Source organism: Physella acuta, unplaced genomic scaffold, assembly GCF_028476545.2.
Source record: "Physella acuta isolate Inbredline_101_S28 unplaced genomic scaffold, ASM2847654v3 ptg002204l, whole genome shotgun sequence".
Lineage (NCBI taxonomy): Eukaryota > Metazoa > Mollusca > Gastropoda > Physidae > Physella > Physella acuta.
The window spans coordinates 19,341-44,661 of record NW_026733704.1 but is presented as its reverse complement, the minus strand read 5'-3'; the positions used below and the strand labels follow the sequence as shown (position 1 = coordinate 44,661).

The 25,321-nt window shown below is 37.7% G+C and overlaps 1 protein-coding gene across 1 annotated transcript in view; it reads right to left on the bottom strand.

Moving 5' to 3' along the window:
- Positions 1-416: 416 nt before the first annotated feature.
- LOC131932546 (pyrokinin-1 receptor-like) overlaps positions 417-25,321 on the bottom strand; it is a 37,892-nt gene continuing 12,987 nt past the window's right edge. Inside the window, exons 5-7 of the mRNA XM_059289467.1 lie at positions 4,550-4,760; positions 3,705-3,876; positions 417-815 (exon numbers count right to left, since the gene is read on the bottom strand). Coding sequence (XP_059145450.1) covers positions 443-815; positions 3,705-3,876; positions 4,550-4,760 — 756 coding nt within the window. The 3' untranslated portion in view covers positions 417-442. The remainder of the gene's footprint in view (positions 816-3,704; positions 3,877-4,549; positions 4,761-25,321) is intronic.

The following is a 25,321-nucleotide window of genomic DNA, read 5'->3' as shown; positions in this document are numbered from 1 at the left end:
TTCAAAACTATTTAAGCCACCTTTTTTCTTTCTTCAGAATTGTGACACAGGTTGTGAAAGAAAAATGAAGATCAATCCAATCTGGTGAGTACATAAGTGCAGGTGAAGTAGAGTATTATAATGTAGCCTTGGTATGTTAGGCTAAAATCCGCTTACTTGACTTTCCTTACACAGGCCAGGTACCCGTTAAGGCTGAGTCGTCTCAAAACTGCCACGAACCGGAAATCCAATCCAATGTAGTGAGTGCATACGTGCAGATCAAGTAGAGTATTATAATGTAGCCTTAATATGTTAGGCTAAAATCCGCATTCTTGACTTTTCTTACACAGGCCAGGTACCCGTTAAGGCTGAGTCGTCTCAAGACGGTCACGAATCGGAAATTTAAAAAACCGGATTGAAAAAATCATCACGTGATTCTCAATGTTATTTCAAACACGCCATCTCACAACATCCGCTCGGTGCCGTTGGGCTGAATGATGCCGTTACTCTCGTAACTGTGACCCCTGACCCCCTCACAGGCAAACATCTCCACCAGGGGGCAACCCTCCAGCTGGGTCGTCACCGCCCCGGTACCCACGGCGCAGCACAGGATGGGGGTGGAGTGGTTGCTGTTGGCCTGCTTGTTGTTGTTGGTGCTGTTGTTGTTGGTGCTGCTGCTGCTCTCCATGAAGGAGCAGTGGGTGTTGAGGTGGGCTCGGTGCTGGAACTTGAAGGTGTAGGAGTTCCGGTTGGCCCGGCGCTTTGGGCCGGACCGTGACCACCAGCAGCAGAGGAGGGTCGCCCGGAACGCTTGCCGGAACTTGAGGGACATAATGCTGGGGGAGAGAATTATATGGAGATATGAGTTATGGAACTTGATTAATATAATGCTGGGGGGAGAGAATTACAGGGAGATATGAGTTATGGAACTTGATTAATATAATGATAGGGGGAGAAAATTACAGGGAGATATGAGTTATGGGACTTGATTAATATAATGATAGGGGGAAAGAATTACAGGGAGATATGAGTTATGGGACTTGATTAATATAATGATAGGGGGAAAGAATTACAGGGAGATATGAGTTATGGAATTTGATTAATATAATGATAGGGGGAGAGAATTACAGGGAGATATGAGTTATGGAACTTGATTAATATAATGATAGGGGGAAAGAATTACAGGGAGATATGAGTTATGGAACTTGATTAATATAATGATAGGGGGAGAGAATTACAGGGAGATATGAGTTATGGAATTTGATTAATATAATGATAGGGGGAGAGAATTACAGGGAGATATGAGTTATGGAACTTGATTAATATAATGATAGGGGGAAAGAATTACAGGGAGATATGAGTTATGGAACTTGATTAATATAATGATAGGGGGAGAGAATTACAGGGAGATATGAGTTATGGAACTTGAGGGACATAATGCTGGGGGAGATAATTACAGGGAGATATGAGTTATGGAACTTGATTAATATAATGATAGGGGGAAAGAATTACAGGGAGATATGAGTTATGGAACTTGATTAATATAATGATAGGGGGAGAGAATTACAGGGAGATATGAGTTATGGAACTTGAGGGACATAATCTGGGGGAGAGAATTACAGGGAGATATGAGTTATGGAACTTGATTAATAAATTGCTAGGGGGAGATAATTACAGGGAGATATGAGTTATGGAACTTGATTAATACAGAGCTTTAGACGTATTAGTTACGGAACTTGCTGACCATAATGACGGGGGAGAGAATTACAGGGAGATATATGTTATGGAACTTGTGGGACATAATGCTAGGGGGTGAGAATTACAGGGAGATATGAGTTATGAAACTTGATTAATAAATTGCTAGGGGGAGATAATTACAGGGAGATATGAGTTATGGAACTTGAGTGACATAATCTGGGGGAGAGAATTACAGGGAGGTATGAGTTATGGAACTTGAGGGACATAATCTGGGGGAGAGAATTACATGGAGATATGAGTTATGGAACTTGAGTGACACAATCTGGGGGAGATAATTACAGGGAGACATGAGTTATGGAACTTGAGGGACATAATCTGGGGGAGATAATTACAGGGAGATATGAGTTATGGAACTTGAAGGACATAATGTTTGGGGAAAGAATTACAGGGAGATATGAGTTATGGGACTTGAGGGATATAATGCTAGGGGGAGAGAATTACATGGAGATATGAGTTATGGAACTTGAGTGGCATAATGCGGGGGGGGGGGAGATAATTATATGGAAATATGAGTTATCGACCTTGAGGGACATAATGCTATATGAGACAATTATATAGACATGTGAATTATGGAACTTTAGGGATATAATGCTGGAGGGGGAGAAGTACATGGAGATATGAGCTATGGAACTGGGGTATGAAGGGGTAGATAATAAAATGGAAATATGTCTAATAAGGTATCTAATAACAGGGAGACAATTACATAAATATCATTAAAAAAAATAAATTATAAAAAATAAGAACTCAATCACATGATACCAAAACTTAGACAGTAATGAGAAATTAAAATAACAAACGAAACAAACTTAAATACATCTTTTGTTACAGCAATAAAATTTGGTAATTTGAAAAAAAATGCAATCTAACTTTCCAGAAAATGATAAGTAGGTTTTAAAAAATCCCTAGAAATTCGACCACACCTTAATAGTTGTAATTGTTTTGTTAGTTTAAAGCCAGGAAAATCCTTAAATTTTTATTCCATTATTTTAAAACTCCTTCTTTTTCTTTCTTTGTCAACAGCGCATCGCGTGATTGCCACGCGATACATATCTGACTGTCCAATGGGATTTGTCAATGACGTCATTTGGTTCTATTACATCAGAGTTACTTTTTTCTTATTTTGTTATTAGGTGTTACTTAAAAGTGCATGTTAATATATTGCTAAGTTTAATTTTGATGCGTAGATGGGCAATTTATACGTATTGATGACTTTATTGCACTATGAAATATTGGTGAATATATTACTCTGAAATATTGGTGAATATATTGGTACGCTAAAATACTCAAAAGTGCTGGTGAATATATTGCTACTCTGATATATTGGCGAACATAAGGTACTCTAAAGTACTGGTGAATATATTTCTACTCTAAAATATTAGTGAATGTATTGTACTCTAGAAATGGCGAATATTCAGAATAAATTGCTACTCCGAAATAATTGGTAATTATAGGCACTAAATAAGTACTGGTGAATATATTGATACTCTGAATTTTTAGATGAATATATTGGCACTCTAAAGCACTGTTAAAAAATTATACTCTGAAGTACTTGTGAATATATTGGTACTACAGGATTGCTGTTGAATGTGATAGTAGTAAAATTACTGGGTGAATGTATCGGTACTATAAAATAAAGTAGGCCTATATGGAAAGTTTGAAAGGACTTAATAATCGCTAGATGCGTCGGACTTTCAAACTTTCCATACACTACTTCATAGTGTCAGCTTCCATCTATACAAGGTTGTTTTTTGTTTGGGGCTTGTTTCGCTGGGGCCATAGCCAGCGTTTCTAATCAAAAGTTAGGTTTTACAATACACGTTTTATAATTTATGTATCAAGCCAAATTTAGATCTGACGCTACATGTTTTATAGCCGTTATATCAAGCCAACCTACTGGTTTTGCGCTACATGTTCTGTAACCCGGTGCGAAACAAAAAGGTAGGTTCTCTAAAAACACCTGTCCGTACCTGTAGAGCACGGGGTTAATTGTAGCACTTAGGTAGTACATGACGCCGCTGACGTAGAAGAGGGCGTGGTGGATGCTGCGTGACGTCTCCGTCCACTCCGGCGCGTACACCACCAGCAGCCGCTCCGTGTGGTAGGGCGCCCAGCACAGGAAGAACGCCACAACCACAGCCACTGGAAAGAGGGAAAATGTTGATGTTAAACGGGGGTGGTTGTTAAATTGGGAGTAGGGATACGAGGTAGGGGGTTACATTTATAAAATCTAGGATCGTAATCTTTACCCAAACTCTTACCATACACACATCTTCAACACCCACTGAGGAAATCATATCTTCAACACTCACTGGCGTACTCACATCTTCAACACCCACTGGCGTACTAACATCTTCAACACCCACTAACACACTCCCACCTACAACACCCACTGGCGTACTCACCCAACATCTTCAACACCCACTGGCGTACTCACCCAACATCTTCAACACCGACTGGCGTACTCACCCAACATCTTCAACACACACTGGCGTACTCACCCAACATCTTCAACACCCACTGGCGTACTCACCCAACATCTTCAACACCCACTGGCGTACACACATCTTCAACACTCACTGGCGTACTCACCCAACATCTTCAACACCCACTGGCGTACTCACCAACATCTTCAACACCCACTGGCGTACTCACCCAACATCTTCAACACCGACTGGCGTACTCACCCAACATCTTCAACACCGACTGGCGTACTCACCCAACATCTTCAACACCCACTGGCGTACTCACCCAACATCTTCAACACCCACTGGCGTACTCACTCAACATCTTCAACACCGACTGGCGTACTCACCCAACATCTTCAACACCGACTGGCGTATCCTGGCGTGCTGCTGCCCGCTGGTGTTTTGCCGGATCTCGCAGGTCGAGTGGCTGCGGGAGCCGTCATTGGACGAGTCGGAGCCGGCGCGACTCAGGGTGGAGCGCCGGATGGCCAGGGCGATGAAGAAGTAGAGCAAGGCGATCAGGGTCATCGGGATGATGAAGAAGAGAAACGTTGACACCTGTCAATCAAATCAGAGAAAACAATATGGCGGTAGACACATTTCCGGAAACCAGGGGATAATTTTAATAAACGTTACATTTTTTCTTTCTTTCTTCTTCGATGCTAATTCTTATTTTGGACGGGGTTTTCCCCAACACAATTAAGTATTGCGTGTCAACTTGTTATGCGCCTTATATGCTGTTGACTCCGATTTCAGCCGGCTTTTCTATCTAGATTTGTTTCCATAGCCTTTGTCCAACCAAGAACAAAAATTGCAACGCAGCAGTTGTTTGATTTTGGAATTGTCTCTCCTAGATGGATTGCTGTCCACAGCTATCGAGCCTCATCTGCCTAGGATACGCTAAACTATATTAATAAAGTTGGGAGGATTAAAAGGAAGGGGGGGGGGGGAGATACGAAAAAAAAAAAAAAAAACTTCAGATTTTTTTTGAAGTTAATGAGAATTCACCTCGGTATATAAGAATGTCGAGTATATATTTAAAAAGATTTATAAAAATAAAGAAATTGCAATTCCAGTGCTTCTATCGACTTTAATTAGAGCATAATTATTATATTTAATCACGCATTCTTAAAATAGAATAACAGCATCCAGTTCTTTTAAATAATAGCGCAGCTTCAGATAAAGGCCAGCAAATCTTTTGTTACCATTTTTATTTATTTATTTTGTTACCATTTGAGAAATAATTTTTTTATGTTAAATCTCGTATTTTTTCCTGTTTTTTACTTTCTCGTATATACGAAGTATAGAGAAAGTCTTGTAATCGTGCAAAAAAAAAAAAATCGAGATTTTTGCAAATCTCGACGTTTTACATCTCACTGATACGGAAAAACATAATTTTGCAATCTTGTCCGTATGTCTGTGTGTCTGTGTGTGTGTCTGTGTGTGTGTGTGTCCGTGTGTAAACACGATAACTTGAGTACCGTTACAGCTAGGTTGATGAAATTTCATATACAAGTATTTTATCAAAATCGTAGATCCGTATCAACTTTTGAGCGATTTCCGATAACCGGAAGTGGTACTTTTCCTACTTTGAAATTTTTAAAAGCCTATAACTTGAGTACTATTTCAGATAGATAAATGAAATTTCACATGTAAGTAAAAGATCTAATTCTCTACCTTCTGTTAAATTTTGAGTAATTTCCGTTGACTGGAAGTAGTAATTTACGCTACTTCCGATTTCTCAAAAAACTAATGTAAATTTTAAAAGTACTAATAATATTGCGCACTATTATGCGCTTTTTTTTATTTGCGTTCACTTGGTGTGCAATTAATTTGTCTACGAGATTTTATTCTATTTTTAAAACTTTAAGTATTTAAAATGGATTAAAAATCATGTCTATAGCCCGAGTTTCCATCCCCTGTTATTTTATATAAGAATATTCGAGAAAGTTTAGGGGAGATCACTCCCGGTTTTTTTTTGGCTATAATCTGTGAGGCCTTGGCCTTCTAAAATTGTTACAAATTTGTCCAAGCCTTCCTATCTCCACGCCCCCCCCCCCCCCCCCCACCCATTATTCACCCCCCCCCCCTGTTTAACAACACTCTAGCAGCTCAGATTACAGTTTGCGGGATTCTCTCGTCCGTCCGTGATTTCGTTGAAAAGGGAAAACTCCAATAACCCAGGCATTTCGTTTTGAAGACATTTCAATTTCCAACGACGACATTTCTTTTACGGGGCTCTTCAATTGCTTTATTTCCACAGCATCAAAAACTTGTTTCTGGAACATTCGCCCGTTTTTAAAATTGCCCTATTATTGGCCTTCAACTTGGCAAAATATCCACGTGAAAACAGGCGAAATCTATATAAGCAAAATAGCTGTCGGATAATAGGGCTGGTAAGTAGGTCACCAACCAGTTCTAAGGCTCAATAAAACCTGCATGAGCCATAGAACTGGTCGGTGACCTACTTACCTGCCCTATTGATTTTAACAACGAACCCAACCACTCCCTATATGCCGGCTAGTTATTGACGATCTTAAAATCTTATTTCTGTCACTACAACCATGACTAACGAAGCCGAAATTGAACTTGCTGTATGTTCAAATCAGGCTAATGAATATGCACTCTTGCCTAAAGGTGAAGGTCACATAATCCGATTAGGGTGGGCGTCTATAAAACATTTGGAAAAACAACAACAGAAAAATGCGCGGTTTGTTTTTCAATCAGCTTTAAATTATATTAGGCTGTTCCTTATAGATCCATCTCGATAGACACACGATAGTTTTTCGGTAATATATCGTTTTGGGTACGTAAAATCGCCCGCGACTAGTAATGTGAAAAACTGGTGACTCCTTAAATTTTAATAATTATTTCACATTTTGTGGAGGATTTATATTTTGAAAAATACAAAAATGGTTCCCTCTATCATTTATGTACCTGTTTTTAAACAATTGAATTAAAACTTTTCAGTAATAAATGAAGACTAGCGATGTTTCCAACAGATGCAACCAAGCTCATTTACTATAGCCGCCATCTTGCTTAAGTTTTATTTTTATAAAGATATAGCGCGAGATTCAGGGGGAATAGTAAATCTTGCTCTCAGACACTGCTGTTTAAAGTTAATTTCTGGCCCATATTTATATATTTAGCCATTGGTTTAGGTTTATTATTCATTTATCTATAATATTTGACACAAACATATCACAATATACTTCTATTAAAGCCTTGACAATGAGGTAACTTTTTCGTACATTACTAGCCGCGGGCGATTTTACGTACCCAAAACGATAGATTACCAGTTTTTCTACTCTTTCCTTCACGCCTCTTCTTCCTAGATTTTTCGCCTGATTTGGATGTCACTACAACCTGTTACATAGCTAAATTACATCGGGTCGGCGTGGTCGGGTCGGTTAAGCTCATGGTTGCTGAACCGGTAAGTCCCGAGTTCAAACACCCGGACAGATGAGGCTCGATAGCTGGGGACAGCAGCACTTCTAGGAAAGACAACTCCAAAATCAAACATCTGCTGCCTTATAGTAAAGCAGGCTGAAGTTGGAGTCAACGGCCTATATATATGGCACATAACTAGTTGACACGCATATTTAATTGTGTAAGGGAATCCTTTTCAATAATAAAATTAAGAAAAAGAGAAGCTAATTTACATAAAATGTAACAAAAATTACGATTCCTTTTACAGCTCAACTTCTTACATAACATGACGTTTTAAACTAAAAAGTACATTTCACAAGAATTAACTTATTAGGCTGATTTCATTTGGACAAGGAAGTTAAGTTAAAAAAATATCCCGAGCCCGTCGTCCCCCCCCCCCCCCCCTAGAGGAGAAACTCTTTCAGACGCTCCCCACCGAATTGCCCTAAATTACATTTTTTTAAAACCGCCTAAAGGACCCATCTTTTAATGAAACAGATATTGGATTGGCATTTTATTTTCTTTGGTTCGTTAGGGTTAAGAAAATGGATTTGAAGTGAGTTAAGAAACCCTACGTCTATAGACCATGGCACTGATAAGAAGGAGGCTGGCATTTATTTCATAAATAAATAAATAAAAAGCGAGTACGTTCACAAGCTAAAAGTAATTACGCGTAGAATATCCAAATTTTATAATACGCGTCTGTTTTTGACAGATGAAAAAACAAACAAACGGAAATATCCAAAAGACGGAGATTTGTCACTTTCTTTTTCAGCCGTGCCCCTGTCGACAGTTCATGGAGTAAATGCTTTTATTGTAGTGCTCTCCCCTTAATCGTGGGAGTACATAGTTTTTGGCAGGTGGTCTAACCTTGCTTTTTTAAAGCCCAGTTTTTCTTGGGGAGGGGTGGGGGGGGTGACTGCAAACAGACTTAAAATACAGGGGGTCATTATTTGCAATGACGCACGGCCCTACATCATTATCTTTAAATAGGTGGCTCATTATTTTTCTAACATACTACGACGATCCCAACTAACGAAGGGGAGATAATAAATGATGTACGGAAAACTCGGTTTTCATTTGCTTTGCAAATTTTTATCATTAGTGGCCGTTTCAAATACACGTTTCTGAGACGTTTTAAATCATAAAAACATCGGATTATTTTCTAAACTTTTATATTCAAGATAAAAAGATAAAAAGTATATAATTTAGCTTAGTCTAATTACAAGCAATAACATTTAATAAAGTTAAATAAATTAATTTTAATAATGATAATTACAGCTTACTTGATTAATGATTTTTTCAGTTTATATCGGCTTATATTATTTTGCTTAAATTCGAAAGTTTGAAATTACTGAGTTTCGTCAGTTGAATTATAATTGTTCTTATCACGTTTACTTTACAGAGTGTCATGTGCGTAAGTTAAAATTTACTCCAATTGGAAATGTGGTGTTGATTAGGCTGTATATCATAGGACCCAACACAATCACAATGGGACCCATCATAATCACAATAAGACCCAAAATAACCACAATAGGACCCAATATAATCTTAATAGGACCCAACATAATCACAATAGGACTTCAACATAATCTTAATAGGATCAAACATAATCACAATAGGACTTCAACATAATCTTAATAGGACCCAACATAATCACAATAGGACCCAACATAATCACCATAGGACTATCAACATCACAGCTTTTTGACTCCAATAGAACCACTATGGGACCCCAAGATCCCCACTATAAGACCCCAACATATAACTATAGGACCCCAACATCACCACAATACGAGTACCAACACCACCATGTGAACCACAATAGAACCACAATGGGATTCCCATATAATCGCTACCGACCCCAACATAACCAATTTGAGACCCCCAACTTAACAACCAAGGGACCTCAACATTACCTTCGTAGGACCTCAAGATGACAATAATAAGACCCCCAACTGAACAACCAAGGGACCTCAACATCCCTCCATAGGACCCCAACATAACTATAATGAGTCCCCCAACTGAACAACCAAGGGACCTCAACATCCCTCCATAGGACCCCAACATAACCATAATGAGACCCCCAACTTAACAACCAAGGGACCTCAACATCCCTCCATAGGACCCCAACATAACCATAATGAGACCCCCAACTTAACAACCAAGGGACCTCAACATCCCTCCATAGGACCCCAACATAACTATAATGAGTCCCCCAACTTAACAACCAAGGGACCCCAATATCCCTCCACAGGACCCCAATATAACTATAATGAGTCCCCCAACTTAACAACCAAGGGACCCCAATATCCCTCCACAGGACCCCAATATAACTATAATGAGTCCCCCAACTTAACAACCAAGGGACCCCAATATCCCTCCACAGGACCCCAATATAACTATAATGAGTCCCCCAACTTAACAACCAAGGGACCCCAATATCCCTCCACAGGACCCCAATATAACTATAATGAGTCCCCCAACTTAACAACCAAGGGACCCCAATATCCCTCCACAGGACCCCAATATAACTATAATGAGTCCCCCAACTTAACAACCAAGGGACCCCAATATCCCTCCACAGGACCCCAATATAACTATAATGAGTCCCCCAACTTAACAACCAAGGGACCCCAATATCCCTCCACAGGACCCCAATATAACTATAATGAGTCCCCCAACTTAACAACCAAGGGACCCCAATATCCCTCCACAGGACCCCAATATAACTATAATGAGTCCCCCAACTTAACAACCAAGGGACCCCAATATCCCTCCACAGGACCCCAATATAACTATAATGAGTCCCCCAACTTAACAACCAAGGGACCCCAATATCCCTCCACAGGACCCCAATATAACTATAATGAGTCCCCCAACTTAACAACCAAGGGACCCCAATATCCCTCCACAGGACCCCAATATAACTATAATGAGTCCCCCAACTTAACAACCAAGGGACCCCAATATCCCTCCACAGGACCCCAATATAACTATAATGAGTCCCCCAACTTAACAACCAAGGGACCCCAATATCCCTCCACAGGACCCCAATATAACTATAATGAGTCCCCCAACTTAACAACCAAGGGACCCCAATATCCCTCCACAGGACCCCAATATAACTATAATGAGTCCCCCAACTTAACAACCAATGGACCCTAACATCAACTTCATAGGACTCCATCATAACTATAATGAGCAGAGTTTCTTCCAGGCATCTCTCCGGGGGGGGGGGGGGGTGGGGTGGGGTGGGGTGGGCCCCCCCCTCCCCCCCCGAAGAAAGTTTACCGCCCCCCCCCCGGAACGAAATGGAATTTATATAGGAAATATATACTTTTGACAGTGTCCGCCCCCCCCCCCCCCCGGAAATTGTTGTCCGCCCCCCCCCCGAAAATTTCAAATGCACCCCCGGAGAAAAAAGTCTGGAAGAAACACTGATAATGAGACCTCCAACTTAACTACCATTTGAACCGAACATCTCCACTATGTTACCCCAGCTTAACCACCCCTGAATACCCCACCAATATCTTCGCAATACCTCACTGGGCTAAAAGAAAACTAGCCGACGGTGCACAAAAGACACACTAACACACCACTGGGTTAAGCCAGACATATTCACTACAGCAAGCGTAAACACGTATAGGATTTGTGAAGAAATTACCATTGACTACATCAAGGGAAGTAATTTGTAATTTCTCCACAAGACGGGCTGTGACCCACATTGTGGCAGAAATCAGGCCTCATCAAGCACTTTAAAGAAACCGGAAGTGATGTAATTTCTGGCAATTTTCAACCATCTACAGATTCCTTTACCACCCTAGCTAAACCGAACCTTAAAACAAGATTTTTTTTTTAAAGCTCCGGTATGATAGCAATTATTTTTAATTAAAAAAAATCCACGGATTTTTAAACAAGTCGAACAAACTACAACATCAATATTAAGACTAAACATAAAAAAAACAACAACAAAAAAAACGAGAGTTGCGATATCAAAACATCGTTACCGAGAATACTCCTGAACATCGTTCATTGGTCTACTTCAAAAGCATCAGTTTCAGTTGTTTGTGTCATCTATACACCATCTTTGTTAACAGTGCTTTGGAAAACTTTGTTGTTGCACTTTAGAAACCTCTACATGGTACTTGTAAGGCTACGTTTTTTTTTTACATTTTTTTTTTACCTCGCATGGATTAAGTGTTTAACACAGTAGAGTGAATGCAAGAAAAGCTATGATTGTAATAAACAACGAGTAAATGTATGTGTAGAGTCTAACTATGGATGTAAAGGTATGTTAAAGCTGTGTTTCGTTCGTTTAGTTGGTTTCATTGCCCAGTGGATAGTAGTGTGATAACACAATTAATTGATAATGATGTACTTGAACTATCTCGTTCGTGTCACAAAACACATACACATACACACACATGCACTCACACGCATACACACAAGCACACAAACACACACACGCACACATGTTTATATATATATATATACACATATATATACATATATATATATATATATACATATATATGTATATATATGCATATATTTATGTATGTATATATACATATGTATATTTAAAGTTTGTGTCTACATTATTAGTAGTCTAGTTTTGACATTGAACGTGTCTCAAAATATCTAAGAGAACTTTCGTATAAAGTAATCTTTTTTTAAAAAAAACAAAACACACCTTTACATGCACTCACACACAACCACACACACACACACACACACACACACACACACACACACACACACACACACACACACACACACACACTCACACACACACACAAACATTCACGCACACACGCTTACATGCACGCACACATATTGAAAGTTTGTGTCCTCATTATTAGTAGTCTAATTCTGACAATGAAAATGTCTCAAAATATCTAAGAGTACTTTCCCTTCAGGTTATAAAAAAAAAACCCAACTCATTCGTGTATGGCACTAAACAATAGTTCATTTCATACCAACACGTTCTGTGATCAGTACAATGGAATCGATACCAGTTTATCGCACAAAACAACAGGTCTAAAAATAGCTTCTTGAGTGCGGGTTATTTTTAGATCAGCAGACACACATCTCGTTGAAGACACGTGACCGAGATTTTATTTCTCTGCGCCAGATTGGCGAATTGTAGGCTACAGTTTTACGCCAAAGCATCAAACAAAAGATTAGATAGGCCGGGAACGCATTGGGTGGTTCCATTAAGGGAGGTAATCCAATTACGATCAATGTGTTTTTTTTTTCATGTAATAGAGTTGTCCAACGTTAATCTCTTTACTTGGCTTAAAGCAAAGGAAATCGCCACCCCCACAAATCTTAGCCCCAAAGGATTTAATCTTTATCCCATTGACCAGTCTTACACAGGGCAAGTCAGATATCCGCCTTCAATTAAAAAAAAATTAATCAAGCGTACAATGATGATAGAATTCCTATTTACATTTTAAACAAACCAAGATTAACTTCTTACAAATTTATAATTTTAACAGAATATATATATATATATATATATATATATATATATATATATATATATATATATATATATATATATATATATGACTTATTAATAAAATTGTAATCCCTCACCAACATAATCCCTCACGAACATAATCCCTCACGAACATAATCCCTCACGAACATAATCCCTCACCAACATAATCCCTCACCTACATAATCCCCCACCTACATACCCCCACCTTCGTACCCCCAACAACATAATCCCTCACTAAACCGTGCCAAGAAGTCTACCACACAGACCCAGACACACCCACCCTCCGCCATCAAAAAGCTCGGTCCTAGACTTCTAATGAAATTGGACGCGCAAGATATCAGCCCGAGTAGAAGCAGACGTCAAGCAGATTGGGCGCGACACGTCTTTGACTCCATCTCTTCACCCGACGGTCCGGCCAGTTACCGGACTGACGGTGGGGCTGGTGAACTGTCACGTGACAAACTAATCTAATTATACCAGCCACTACGTCACAATGTCTTACTTTGTAGCAAAACCAAAAGATGGTTCATTCGGTCAAGGTAGTCTAACTAGAATTTGAATAGAAATGTTATTCGTAACATAACCATACCACTTAAATCGTCATCATTTATACACATGCATGCACGTCACCCATATATATATATATATATATATATATATATATATATATATATATATATATATATATATATATATATATATATATATATATATATATATATATATATATATATATATATATATATATATATATATATATATATATCCTTACTGACAACACTTACATACAAATGTTAAATACTAGAGCACAAAAGTAGTGATAATCAAGACTTCCGGTTTAAGACATACACTTTACAGAAACTTAAGATTAGAGTTAGGTCTCCGGTAGAGCTAGGTCTACACTAGTGATAGGATTAAGCTTGTCTTGTAAGTTTAACAAGAGGTTGTGACGATTTTTACTTTCTACCCCACGAAATAATCATATAGTTCTAGATCCTGTTTAGATCCAGGACATCAAGCCCCCTGTTTCCTCGTACCCTAATCGTAATTAGTGCCCCCCCCTCTCTTCTTTGTTAACTAAGAAAATCTTGATCAGTAACAATGAAAGCCAATGTGACGACGACAATACTAACTTTGATAAAAAACAAAGCCTCTAAAGTTTCCCACCAGAGATAAGTTAGTTGCCTTTGAAGTTTTCCCCAGATAAAGTTAGTTGCCTTTGAAGTTTTCCCCAGATAAAGTTAGTTGCCTTTGAAGTTTTCCCCAGATAAAGTTAGTTGCCTTTGAAGTTTTTCCCAGATAAAGTTAGTTGCCTTTGAAGTTTTTCCCAGAGATATTTAGTAGTCTACTAAGTTTCCCCCAGATAAATTTAGTCGTCTCTGAAGTTTCCCACGTGAGATAAGTTAGTTGCCACATTATCCTCTATTGATTGTCAAATGTGCGAGTTTGTCAAGAACTCAACCCTTACTTCCCCATATACCAGTGAAGTGTCCTATAAATCAAACTCAATACTCTCCCCATCTTCACCCCCCCCCCCCCCAACTCACTATTCACTTATAGTTCACGCCATCCCCGTCAAAGACTTGGGAAGTGTCTCGCCTTGTGGTGATGGAGTGTCTTGCCTTGTAGTGATGGAGTGGTCGGATCAAAAGATCGAATGTTGCAGGAAGTTGTATGTATTTTATTTAAAGGACAGTGGGTTACTTAAGATGCACTTTATTTTGACGTATCCGGGTCAATGTGTTCTAGCTCTTTAAAACAGTCTGGTCAAAGATTAAATAAGTAAATTAAAAGAATATCACCATATGGCTATTTTGGTTACAAATTAGTACCATCATATGGCCATTGTGATCACAACGCTGTAACCAACATAAGGCCATTCTGATTACACTACTAGTATCAACATATGGCCAGTATCATTACACCACTGTAACCAACATATGGCCATTCTGATTACATAACTAGTACCAACATATGGCCATTCTGATTACAACACTAGTACCAACATTTGGCCATTCTGATTACAACACTAGTACCAACATTTGGCCATTCTTATTACAACACTAGCACCAACATATGGCCATTCTTATTACCGCACTAGTATGGCCAATTTTACCCAGCACAAACTCTAGTGCTATTTAATTTGTTTTAAGTAGCTCTGAACCTTTATTACTGTTTATTTTATATTTAATAAAAAAACAGCAACATATTTCTTAATAATTCTTTTGGTTTTCATATAGTCCCCCCCCCCCTCCACCCTAACCCCCCCCCCCCCAAAAAAAAAAACAACAACATATTCCTTAATAATTCTTTTCATATAGGCCTAGCCCAAAAAAATAAAAATAAAAAAAAATAAACCGGGAGTGATCTCCCCTAAACTTTCTCGAATATTCTAATATAACACTACAGGGGATGGCAACTCGGGATATAGACTTCTAGACATGATTTTTAATCCATTTTAAATTCTCACATTTCTTAAAATAGAATATAATCTCGTAGAAAAAAGAAATGCACACCAAGTGAACGCTAAATAAAAAAGCGCATAATAGTGCGCAATATTATTAGTACTTTAAAAATTTACATGCGTTTTTTGAGAAATCGGAAATAGCGTAAATAAGTACTTCCGGTAAACGGAAATTACTCAAAATTTGACAGAAGGTAGAGAATTAGCTCTTTTACTCACATATCAAATTTCATTTATCTATCTGAAATAGTACTCAAGTTATAGGCTTTTGAAAAATTCAAAGTAGAAAAAGTACCACTTCCGGTTATCGGAATTCGCTCAAAAGTTGATACGGATCTACGATTTTGATAAAATACTTATATATGAAATTTCACCAGCCTAGCTGTAACGGTACTCAAGTTATCGTGTTTACACACGGACACACAGACACACAGACACACACACACACACACACAGACATACGGACAAGATTGCAAAATTATGTTTTTCCGTATCAGTGAGGTGTAAAACGTCGAGATTTGTAAAAATCTCGATTTTTTTTTTGCACGATTACAATACTTTCTCTATACTACGTATATACGAGAAAGTAAAAAACACAAAAAAACATTTTTTTTTCTTTCTTAGAACTCTACCGTCTGGTCCCGCCAATAACCGAGTTCTCGAGTTGCAGAAATCCTCCAACACCTGACCGGAAAACAAGATATTTTCATCGCAGACGGAAGAAAAGACCGACAGTTGAATACTGCCGCAGGAACAGCTGACCCGATTTCACTACAGGTAACTTTTTTTTCTAGTTAGTTTTCTGATTTGATACCCACCCACCCCTCCACATTCCGCACACCTCCCCCACACAGATCAAAGTGTGGAGGTAAAAAAAAAGGACAAAGTTTCAAACGCTGCACCTTAACTACGTTAACTGAAAGTACACATTGCTCCTAGCCAATCAACTCATTGGTTTCCGTGTCACGTGACAAGACTATCTATAATTAGACTCGTATTTTTGTTGTAAGGAAACTTCCGATGAGGTTTTGAAAAAAAAAATGAAAATATATTACGTTTTCCACCCAGATTTAAACGTTGGAATTTTTGTGAAGAAGCTTTAAAAAATGTCTGATTAATTTGATCAACAAGACTTCTTGAAAAAAATATTTGAAACAGGTGTGCATTTTTTTTTTTTTACTTTCAAGTAAAGTTTTCGAAACTGACGGTCCATGGGGCAACAGAATTAGAGTTCACCTGTTTTTCTGACCTCGGTGTATGAAGGGATAGTGTGGTCAATATTATGCCCAGCCGTCTTTCCATAACGCGTGTTAAGTACCCATCAGAGCTTAGTGGACCCAGGCAGAGGCGTAGCGAGGGGGGGGGGGCAAGGGGGGGACATATGTCCCCGGGCGCCGACCTTAGGGGGGGGGGCGCCAAAATAGGTTGGAAAAACAAATTGAAAGTTTGAGGGGGGTGCAAATGAAAAGTTCGAGGGGGGGGGAGTGCAAATCAAAAGTTCGAGAGGGGGGGGGGGGGTGCAAATCGAAAGTTGAACCCGGATTCGAACTTGAGACTTTCGGCTTAGCCGTTTTTAAAGAACATAAAATATAAAACAAAATATAATATACTTTATCCTTTCATTCACATCAACACACAGTAATGAAATCGGAATCATCATTGAAAAATTGGTCATTAGAATTGACCAATTGGTCATTTTAATTAATAGCCAATATTAGTCAGAGCAGATGAGGCTCGATAGCTGAGAGCATCAACTCATCTAGGAGATACAACTTCAAAATCAAACAACTTGGGCTTTAAAATTTGTTCTTGCATGGACGTATGGGTCGTATGGGTCTACACAACCAAATAGGTACGATTTGGGGTATATAAACTTACTGCAATAACCTGACATAGAATAATTTTAAACTGAACCCACTAACATATACATATAATAGCTAATACCAAACACTGCAGACATATTTACACACACCGCTTCTACGTTTGTCATATTTGATCTAAACCCCAGAGAATTACAAAAAAATAAAATAAAATGAGATTCTTGTTTACTTTGGCTTATTTCCCCTGATCCTAACCCCTCCCCCGACCCCTCACTGAAGCTTACCATAATACCCATAAAACGTGTTGATACCCTTTGATCTTGTTTTAAATCAATAACATGATTTAACGTCTGTGTGGGTAAACATTCCTCTATAACATAAACTCATTTCAACGAATCCTTTTTTATAGTTTAGCATTGTAATAAAATGTCCCCAACCTCTCATTATATGTAGGGTGAGAGTAAAACGTTTCTTGCTGTTGAGATAAACTACACCCCTCCCCGTGTTTACGATCTGGGTATAACGTTTTCCATGCTGTTGCTTAAGTTCAGATAAACATAAATATTGACTCGTATCAATGGCTCCGGGGAAACCGCGTCAAAGTTTTTTTATTTTCCATTTTATCTCGCGCCGTCTCGCGCCATTTCATGGTTTATTTCTCCAGCGCGACTTTATATCCGGTCAGAGATGTTTTTTTTACTGCTGGGTGGGGGTGGGTAGTTGTATATGTGTGAGGTGGGGTGGGTAGTTGTATGTGTGTGGGGTGGGGGGAGATATCCGAACATCTGCCCGCAAGTGAACGATATATGAGAAGGGTCAAATCGATTAGGCGTTTGTAGAATAGTTGCAGAGTGGGAGCTTAAGGGAAGTGGGAAAACAACTCACTGTTACAAAAACAAACTACAATATTAATAGACATAAGGTAACTCACTTCTACAAAAAACAAACTAAAATATTAATAGACATAAGGTAACTCACTTTTACAAAAACAAACCACAATATTAATAGACATAAGGTAACTCACTTTTACAAAAACAAACTACAATATTAATAGACATAAGGTAACTCACTTTTACAAAAAACAAACCACAATATTAATAGACATAAGGTAACTCACTTTTACAAAAACAAACTACAATATTAATAGACATAAGGTAACTCACTTTTACAAAAAACAAACCACAATATTAATAGAAATAAGGTAACTCACTTTTACAAAAACAAACTACAATATTAATAGACATAAGGTAACTCACTTTTACAAAACAAACTACAATATTTATAGACATAAGGTAACTCACTTTTACAAAAACAAACTACAATATTAATAGACATAAGGTAACTCACTTTTACAAAAAACAAACCACAATATTAATAGAAATAAGGTAACTCACTTTTACAAAAACAAACTACAATATTAATAGACATAAGGTAACTCACTTTTACAAAACAAACTACAATATTTATAGACATAAGGTAACTCACTTTTACAAAAACAAACTACAATATTAATAGACATAAGGTAACTCACTTTTACAAAAACAAACTAAAATATTAATAGACAGAAGGTAACAAACTTTTACAAAAACAAACTACAATATTAATAAACAGGTACAAATATAGGACCCACTGAGGTTTTTAAAGAATTTTTTTTTTTGTATTTCAAATTTTTATTACCATTTTTTAATGCGCATACAATATTATTTTGCTCACAGTAACTAAAACTAGAATTTGTTGTGAAGAAACTAGTGATCTGCCATTTGAGGTTTCTTCTTCAGTAACTTGTACAGTATAAAGCCTCCAAATAATGACCCATATGTTGCTGCAACCCAATTGAATCTCCCTCTCAATGTGTAGCTATTGAAATGCTTCTGCCATTCTTTACGATTAAGTTCTGATTCAGGTACAAAGTCCCCAGCCATTTTGAAAATAAAATTCTATTTGTTGATCCTTGTGATGATAAGTTACGCGAATCATATTTCTTCAATACAAAAAATATCTTTAAGAATAACTTTTCAGAGAGAAGCTGACTTTGACGGTATCTGAATCAATATAGGTAGAGGTTGCTAGAAATGTGTGGTCTTGGTAACGTGGATAACAGGCAGAGAAAAACATTTCATAAAAAAAAACCCGACAACAAACACACTATTATGTCAAAAGCAAGTCGTTCTTAAAGTGAAAAAAGTGAGAAAATTATTTAAAAACGAACAAAACAAACAACTGTTTCTAATTGGTCCGGGTAAATGAGGCTGGATAACTGGAGGCAGCCACACTTCTAGGAGAGACAACTCCAAAATCAAACAACTGCTGCATTGTAGTTTGTTCTTGGTTGGACAAAGGCTTTGGAAGCAAAACCAAAAAGAAAAGCAGGGTGAAATCGGAGTCAACGGCCTAGATGGCGCATAACAAGTTGACACGTAATACTCAAGTGTGTTAAAGGAGATCGCCTTCCCTCTTCACAATTAAGAACGAAGAAGAAGAAGAAATTCAGACTAAGTTCGTTGCCAACTTTTGAACTGTTTCTAAGAACTTAATTTACGCAAACCACAGAGTAATCAGTTTACACGAGCCGTTCTTTTGATTTAACTAGTTTATGTGAATCCCACAGTTGAGTTAGCCAAATGATTTGTAAAACTCATGCTGACAATTGAATAGAATAATTTACACTGTATAACTTATTTCAGTACTGTATAACCTTTGACCCAGTCTATGTTCGAAAATCTGGTTTGAAACCTGATCACGTGTTCAGTGACGAAGAGGTGGATAAAAATAGCCAAAGGATAATCTCCATAATCAAATCATATCTTCATCTGTCGATTTTTTCTTATTTTTCCCCCCAGACCCTTTCATTCATGTGGGGGTGTGTGATTGATGTGGGTGGGGTGGTTGATGTGGGTGGTGTGGCCGGCACACAAACAACATCGAGACATTTGAATAATGGATGCAGCACTTCCGGATCACGGAGATTTGTGTGAGTGTGTGTGTGTGTGTGTGTGTGTGTGTGTGTGAGTCTGTGTGTGTGTATGTGAGTGTGTGTATAGGAATATCATCCATCATCCATCATCCATCATGGCTCTCCTTGTGTGAATGCCAAGGCGTGGATCTAATGAAATTTTTAGGATTGGAAACAGCCATTCACATACTTACACATACATGCATACGCATAAACGCACAGACATGCACATATACATACATATATACACGCACGCACATACACACGCACGCACACACATACACATACATATATACACGCACGCACGCACACACATACACATACATATATACACGCACGCACGCACGAACTCACACACACACATACACATACATATATACATATATACACGCACGCACACACAAATACATATATATATATATATATATATATATATATATATATATATATATATATATATATACGCAGGCAGATACACACATAAATACACACGCACATGCACACACATACACGCACACGTTCAAGCACACACACGCACACACGCCAACATACACACACATACACACAAACATACGCGCACGCACCGTCACGTCAAACACATTTACACCTACACACTTACAACAACACATACATCTCCTGACTTCCACACACCCACGCCAGCACACACACGTGTCATACACACACACACACGCACACCCGCACACACACACACGTAAGCCTGTAGACACCCACACAACACTGAACTTTACTTGACGCGCGTGATAAACGTAAACGATGCTATCACGTGTGAAACAAAACCCTGGCTAAAACCGTCCCACCCTCATTAAACTTTCAATAATTAATTAAAGAAAATTACACTTCTTGAATAAAATACAGTCCAGCAATAAAACCCGGTGTCAGTGATACTAAAACTGGGACCTGCCCACTTTTAGCGCCAGTGTTGATATTTTTAGAGCTTTTAAAAGTGTAAAGAAATATGTTCATCAGAGGAGTGATTTACGATCTGGGTTTCTGGATAAGCAGAATGTAGACTAAGTTAAATTATAATCAATAAAAAAATTGATTCAAAATGTGACTGAACTTATGCTAGGAACACGAACAGAAATAAACACCTAAACAACTAGAGAATAAAAAAAAAATACGACCGAAATTATGAGATCAATTATGACAGAAAACTTGCAATTTTTTGAAAACAAATATTACTTTGTATTATAGAAACTAAGACTTTTTGTCACGAATGTGGACATTACAATTGTCACTAATCTGAACACTACATTGTCACGAATGTGGACACTGCAGTTGTCACAAATGTGAAAACTACAATTGTCACAAATATGGGCACTACAATTGTCACAAATGTGAACACCACAATTGTCACGAATGTGCTACTACAATTGTCACGAATGTGAACACTACAATTGTCACAAATATGAACACAAACATTGTTAAGAGAGTGATCCCATCACCCTGATTATTGTTTGTTACACTTAATCCACTTAATCCAAATCTCACTGATAGCGAAATGCCAACTGATTAAAAAACAGTGTTCAATTAAATAAATAATTATTTTGATCGCAATAGCCCTATGCATTAAACCCCATTAACTTTCAATTAAAATTTAAAAAAAAACACATCATAACACAGATTAATATTATTAACAATGAAAAATGTTAAGTGTTTCTAAGGTGATTACACGATGAAGAACTCTAAATCGAGACAAGAACCATAACTCTATTTAACCCGCTTACAACTAGGGTAATTAAAACTTTCTTGTGACAAGATTATCTCCCTTCGCAAATTTAAAAAGATATTTCTTTTTAAAAATCCAAAAACATTTTTTAATTTATCCATTTTTTAATCGTAAAATGTTTTTAAAAAATTATAAACAATTCTTATTGGAAGTACTTTCTATATGGCTTAAACATTTCTATCTCTTTGATAATAATTTATTTTACACTTAAATTTATATCTCTTAAAATACATATTTTCACACGACCCCACAATGAAAAAATAAACACAACAACTTCTCTAAAGTTTGAACGTGAAGTCCACTCATCAATCTATCCACAGAAGTGTTGTTGACGACACAACTTTCAAATTCTTCCTTGTTAGTCTCAAGGACTTTCATCCATCAGAGCTGATGATCTAGAAAAATCTTTCATCCCCCGTATTTTCTTTAAATCCGGTCAAACATGAAATAATTTTTTGATACTTGAGCTAGACCAAAACAACTTGTGATCTCCGCTTTGTATGTAAACAAGAATGATTTTTAAGGAAATGCAATTAGATCTGTTCTATTGACGTAAACATTCTAGTAAAGTCGACATTCGGCTTAGTCGATAGCCTATTACAGAGGGTGACGTTTTTTTATTATTAGATTTACTAGCGTAGGCAGGAAGGTGTTAGAACCCTCGTCCCCCGTTCCCCCTCTCCCCACACACCCCAAGATCCCAAAATGAAAATTTTAAAGGGGTCAGTGTGGTCGAGTTGGTAAAGCTCAAGGCTGCTAAATCGAAAAGATGAGGCTCGTTGGCTGGGGACAGCCACTGTTCTAGGAGAGACAACTCCAAAATCAAACAACTGCTGCCTTGTAGTTTGTTCTTGGTTGGACAAAGACTATGGAAGTAAATCCAAAAATAAAGTAGGCTGAAATCGGAGTGAACGGCCTATATGGCGCATAACATGTTGACACGTATACTTAAATAAAGAACGAAAAAGTAGAAGAAAATTTTAAATATAATGAAAACAACAAATCTACATTCTTAATGTCCCCCCCCCCCAACCCTCCCCATTACAGAATACTACCCTCGTCACTGTTACCGATTGATGAAGGAAAAAAATCCAATAGATAGGCGAATGTTACGATGATGAAATTTAGACTTTCAAACTTTTAGGGTTACATTTTTTAGATTAGGGTTATGCTAAGTGATGTCGATGATATTCAATACGTCTGTGTATGCTACCCTCTCATTCATCAGTTTACATCAGTCTACCTAACAGGTAGGTACTTCAATTTTTAGCCTAGGTTTAAATTATGTTAGCCCGAGTTGAAAGCAATTCAGCACGTTTTTATCTTTAAATGTTGGAATAGTTTTTGCAGGTAGTTGGAGCGCCATGTGGTAAAGTACGATGTTGGCTGGTAGTTTGGCGAGTCACTAAGTCGATGGCTCAACCATACGGTACCACCGGAAGTCAAATATTTCTACCTTATGGTGCCACGTTAGCTGGAAGAGACACCTGGTTTAGTGAGTACCTTCGAACTAAATTGTAGAAACAGCTTTATAAAGAATGCATAACCGGTACTTTGGCTAGCGGGTCCATGATTAATGCACAGCGGGAACTTAAGGCAGATAGGTCTTACATAGTTTAAAGAACTCTAAGAAATGTGTCAAAGTTTTCATGAAAAATTCGTTTTTTTTGGAGCAATGTGAATCGTATATAAAGGATAAAAAGTGAACTGTATATGAAGGAACGAAGTGTACTGTATATGTAGGAAAAATTTAGACTGTATACTGAGGAGTAAGTATACTGTATATAATGAACAAAGTGTACAGTATATAAACGAACAAAGTGTACGATATACAAAAGAACCAAGTACACAGTATATAAAAGAACAAAAGTACAGTATATAAAAGAAAAACAAATGTACATTATAAAAGAACAAAGTGTACAAAATATAAAAGAACAAAGTGTACAGAATTTAAAAGAACAAAGTGTACAGAATTTAAAAAAACAAAGTGTACAAAATATAAAAGAACAAAGTGTACAAAATATAAAAGAACAAAGTGTACAAAATATAAAAGAACAAAGTGTACAGAATTTAAAAGAACAAAGTGTACAGAATTTAAAAAAACAAAGTGTACAAAATATAAAAGAACAAAGTGTACAAAATATAAAAGAACAAAGTGTACAAAATATAAAAGAACAAAGTGTACAAAATATAAAAGAACAAAGTGTACAAAATATAAAAGAACAAAGTGTACAAAATATAAAAGAACAAAGTGTACAAAATATAAAAGAACAAAGTGTACAAATATAAAAGAACAAAGTGTACAAAATATAAAAGAACAAAGTGTACAAAATATAAAAGAACAAAGTGTACTCTATACTTAGGAACAAAGTAAACTTTATCTGAGGGAACATTTAGAGTGCAAAGATCTACACCGTAATACGAACGTATACATACGAAAATAGACGAGGGAAATTCTATCAACTTTGAAAGAGTAAAACACCCCTGGTCAGTCTCGGGATACCAGAGAACCGAGACACTAGCGGACAAAAAACGAGAGCACAAGGTGACCCAGAGGTCATGACCTCAGAAGCTGTGGTCCAGCCGCGTATGTCAGACCAAAATATTGATCTTTCATAGGGAGACTGTACGCTAGACGGAACGGCAGATTCAAAATGACATGACCGACTTCGGCCTAATTGACGTTTATGTGCAAGTTAACTAGCCGGAAATTGGCCGGAACTCCGGTTGATCCGGCCAAATGTCAAATGGACAGGGTCGTATTATGGGATGTAAGTCGACGGGATTGGTGGGGTGGGTGGTGGGGGTGTAGGGGAGGGGGTCTTTGAGACGAAACACGGTGACAATATTTTTAAAAGAGAAAATAAAAACGGAAAAGGAATTTCGACTTAAGTTAGGTGACAAGAACACCACCATATATCAAGGTTGTTGATACACACGTACCACCAGTTACCTTGAACACCACCACAACAACTACAGGATGTTGATACACGTGCATCGCGCAGTTACCGGTCGCACGTGCGATAGAGTCGATGGCTGCCCACAAAGATTGACGCCAGTAATTAACCAATTAGAAGATGACAGATGTCCAGATATTTTTGTCATCACAAAGAAACGATTCACAATACAATTAAATAATAGATACCATAGAGTAAGTGTTGGTATCAAAACTACGATCTGTTGGTGATGATTTT